Source organism: Merops nubicus, unplaced genomic scaffold, assembly GCF_000691845.1.
Source record: "Merops nubicus isolate BGI_N331 unplaced genomic scaffold, ASM69184v1 scaffold21064, whole genome shotgun sequence".
NCBI lineage: Eukaryota > Metazoa > Chordata > Aves > Coraciiformes > Meropidae > Merops > Merops nubicus.
The window spans coordinates 45,338-48,820 of NW_008606595.1; the positions used below are offsets into that span (position 1 = coordinate 45,338).

Here is a 3,483-nt window from a genome sequence, read left to right on the forward strand (position 1 = left end):
TAAGATGCTGCCAATCATCTGGTCACAGCCCCTTCAGGATGGGACACTGAGCTTGGGATGCTCCTGAAGCATTGTGTCTCCAAGGATAACATCACTTTGGTTTTGTATTCATTCATCAAACCCAAAATGACTTTGCACCATCAGTGTGGTCAAAGTTTGTACAAAGAGAGGAAGGAAAAAGGAACCAGAAGGGGAGTGAGGGGAATTTGTTCTGGTTGCATCATGCAGGAAAGCTGGTCAGAGATCCTTGCAGAGGTTGAGTTGCCTTTTTTTCCTGACATGACAATATTCAGATGCCAGGGACTTAAAATGACACGTTATCAGCTCATCACCCTTGTTCTATACTGAGCTTTTATTTGGCCTCTGTGTTATTTCTTGTTTGATTGTTGCTAGTACAGAAATATGGCTTTATCTTAAATTATTATCAATATTAATCTTCAGGCAATACTGTTGATTCCCAAGGGAAACTAATGGAGCCAACACAATTTAAAAATGTCAGTCCTAATGCATTTTTAATGTCCAAAAGTCAACTTCAATAGAAAAATAAATGAAGTATCTCAGTAACACATTTAGTTTGGGGAAAAAAAAAAGTCTTTGGCTGTGCAGGAGCTTTCTGTGAGTTGTTTGATTTCTGTTCTTTTCCATGCTGAGTCCATCCCACGTGGGCTGTTGTCTGTGGAGCTGCTTCTCACTGTGCTTCACATCGTGTCCATCAGGCCACCTACAGATTAAAACTCTTGATGTTGACATCAGGCTCTTTATCTCTCCACCAGTCCCACTGCTGGAGGGGGTTGATTGCTGAGGTGGCTGCAGACGCCACGCTTGAAATGTGTGTTAGGTCTCTGAGCTATTTTGGAACACAAAACGTAGCTGGAACTGAGGTTTATGGGTTAGCATGCCAAAAAAAAAAGGCACTGTCACAATTCTGAGGGGAAATTAATGGTGAGGGATCAACCTGGCGTTGCTATTTTTGAGATGAAATCCACTGATTTTGTAACAGAACTGGTTTTAAAAGACCTGTAAGTCAAGGGCATGAATCCACGTTTCATCCTGTTGGACTCACACAGGAGAAAACTGCTGAAATGATGGTGCAAAGGTTTGTTTCCTGGTGTTGAGCCAGCCAGGGTGACAAGAAGTAGCTGCTAGGAGGAAGCCCTGAAAGCTCAGCCCTGCCAACAGCTCTCAGCAGCTTCAGAGAACACTCAGGAAGAGCAATAAATCTGAAGCTCTTTACCAAACACACCCCTCTGTGGGTCTTCACATCCCCCCTGTCAAATATCTCAGGGCAGTTTTGTCCCTTCGAGCTGCAGGTAGAGAATATTTTCATTTCCCTTTCCTGAGGTGTCCAATCTGTTTGATTATTGATGTGTGGGGTTTGAAAACTCAAGCCCAGGTAGTTTTATTCCTTTGAAACTCAAGAAGCAGTGTCATGGAAAGTCTAAATATAACTTCACAGTGCTAAAAGCCTCGTTCCATAACATTAAAATCACTGTCTTTATTAAAATATAGTTTAATTATTAAAAAAATACAGTTATAAGGCTGACTTAACAGCCCATTAGCAACATCCCCGTGGATTTAGGTCAAGCTTGTCAAAAAATAGAACCCCAAATTCACTTTAGAAGTTGATTTCTCTTCTCATTAGAGCTGGAAATGGAGCCTCCTGAATGCAGGGGAGCTGCTGAGAGCTGGGGGCACAGACAGGACATCTCGTGGCATCTGCTTTTTGGATGGGTTTGGTGGCATTCCAGGTGTCACATCTCCAGGCTCAGCAGAATCACCCTGTTCTGCTCTTTCTCTGCAGCTCCTGGCTGGGTTGGGGTGATGTGTTTGATGTTGAGGGCTTTGAAAACTCTTTGCTTTATTTTTTTGAGAAGCCCTGTGAGTTCTTTTCTGGCTCTGAGATGAAATGGTGCTCAAATAGCATTTAAATAACTCTTTTCAGGTAGGAGTAGCAAAGGAGATGATCTTCCCTGGCTTTTAACCAGCCCAGGCTGTGAGAATTAATCAAGGTCTCTAATCACCAAATTAAAGGAGGTGATTTCTGTGCCCCCTGGACTTAGGTCGCCGTTTTCCAACCTTTGTAGCTCAGGTTTAGAGCAGAATGAAACTTGTAGGAAAAGCATAACCAAGAATTCCTACAACAGACCAAATCCTAGGGACTTATTTATAACAGATGAACTGTTGGGAGCTTCTACACAGAGGGAGAAACACTCCTCAGATGCAGCCATCAGCACAGAGGATGAATGTTTAGCACCAGGCTCTGTTTGCCTCCCATCTTCCAGCAGTTCTTAGCTCCCAGTGGAGAAAAACCCCTTAATAAACTGTGATTAATGCCCTTGGCTGGCTGAATCCCCCAAATAGTCATTACCTTCCCATCAATAACTCTTTGTGTACAGATAGTGCTGCCACTTGTCCCCTCCAGTAGTGGCTTGGTGCTTGGATTAGTTTCCCTGTGAACTTGCTAGCCTGGTTGATGCTTTCATTCACAGCTTTGAAGGCAAAGAGGATGATTTGGCAGCTAAAAAGGTGCCAAAATTCAAAGTTGGTTGCTCTGTTCTGCTGCAGGTCTCACTGTCTGCTGCTCTGTCACTCAGCCTTGTCTTTAAGTGGGTTGGTTTTTTCCAGACTTTGAATTAATGCCCCAAGAATAGCACCTTGGAGGATTATCTTAATTTAAGAACTGTCATTACCAGAGCCACAAACTGTTTGGGAGTAATCAGTGAGCCAAGACATGAAGGGTGTTCCTGTGGAGTCAGTGTTAGGAGGGACACAACAATGCCCCCAGGGGGGAACCCCTCTGCTGGGAGCCCAGCAGGAGAGAGTTGGGCTGGGGCAGCCCCAGAGGAGAAGGCTCCAGCTGGGGAGACCTGCTGGGGGCTGCCAGGGGCCTGCCAGAAACCTGGGGGGGGGCTTTTCAGGAGGGTCTGTTGGGACAGGACAAGGGGGGATGGTTTGAAGCTCCAAGAGGGAGATTGAACCAGGAGAGAAGGGAGGAATGTTGGATGCTGAAGGTGGTGAGCCCATGGTTGCACAGAGAGGTGGTCGCTGCCCCATCCCAGGGGAGGTTGGATGGAGCTCTGAGCACCCTGCTCTAGCTGGGGCTGTCCCTGCTTCTCCCTGGATGCCCTTGAAAGGTCCTTTCCCACCCAAGCAGTGTGGGATGCTGTGGTTCCTCCTGGGCCCTGACCCCTGTGTGTGGCAGAGCTCAGCCAGGGCACCGTGGTGTCTGCTGGCTGCTTGGCTCAGGGACAGATGACTTCACACCCTCTTCTGTCTTCATGTTTCCCTCAGGGGATGGTGCTGTCTGCTGAGTACATCAAGAAGAAACTGGAGCAGGAAATGGTGCTTTCTCAAGCTTTTGGAAGAGATTTAGTGAGTGTTTGTTTGTATCTCTCCTTGCAGGCTGTACAGAGGATGAGATTTCCCTAAAACCCTTTTTTTTTGGGAAACCTCCTCCACGTGTTTCAATCCATTGTCCTAATT

The 3,483-nt window shown here is 46.1% G+C and overlaps 1 protein-coding gene across 1 annotated transcript in view; it reads left to right on the plus strand.

Annotated features, from left to right (window-relative positions):
* Positions 1-3,483, plus strand: part of DAGLA (diacylglycerol lipase, alpha) — a gene marked incomplete at its 3' end in the record, with an annotated part of 24,550 nt that overhangs the window by 18,214 nt on the left and 2,853 nt on the right. The window contains exon 12 of the mRNA XM_008939708.1: positions 3,292-3,372. Within this exon, the coding sequence (XP_008937956.1) occupies positions 3,292-3,372 (81 nt within the window). The remainder of the gene's footprint in view (positions 1-3,291; positions 3,373-3,483) is intronic.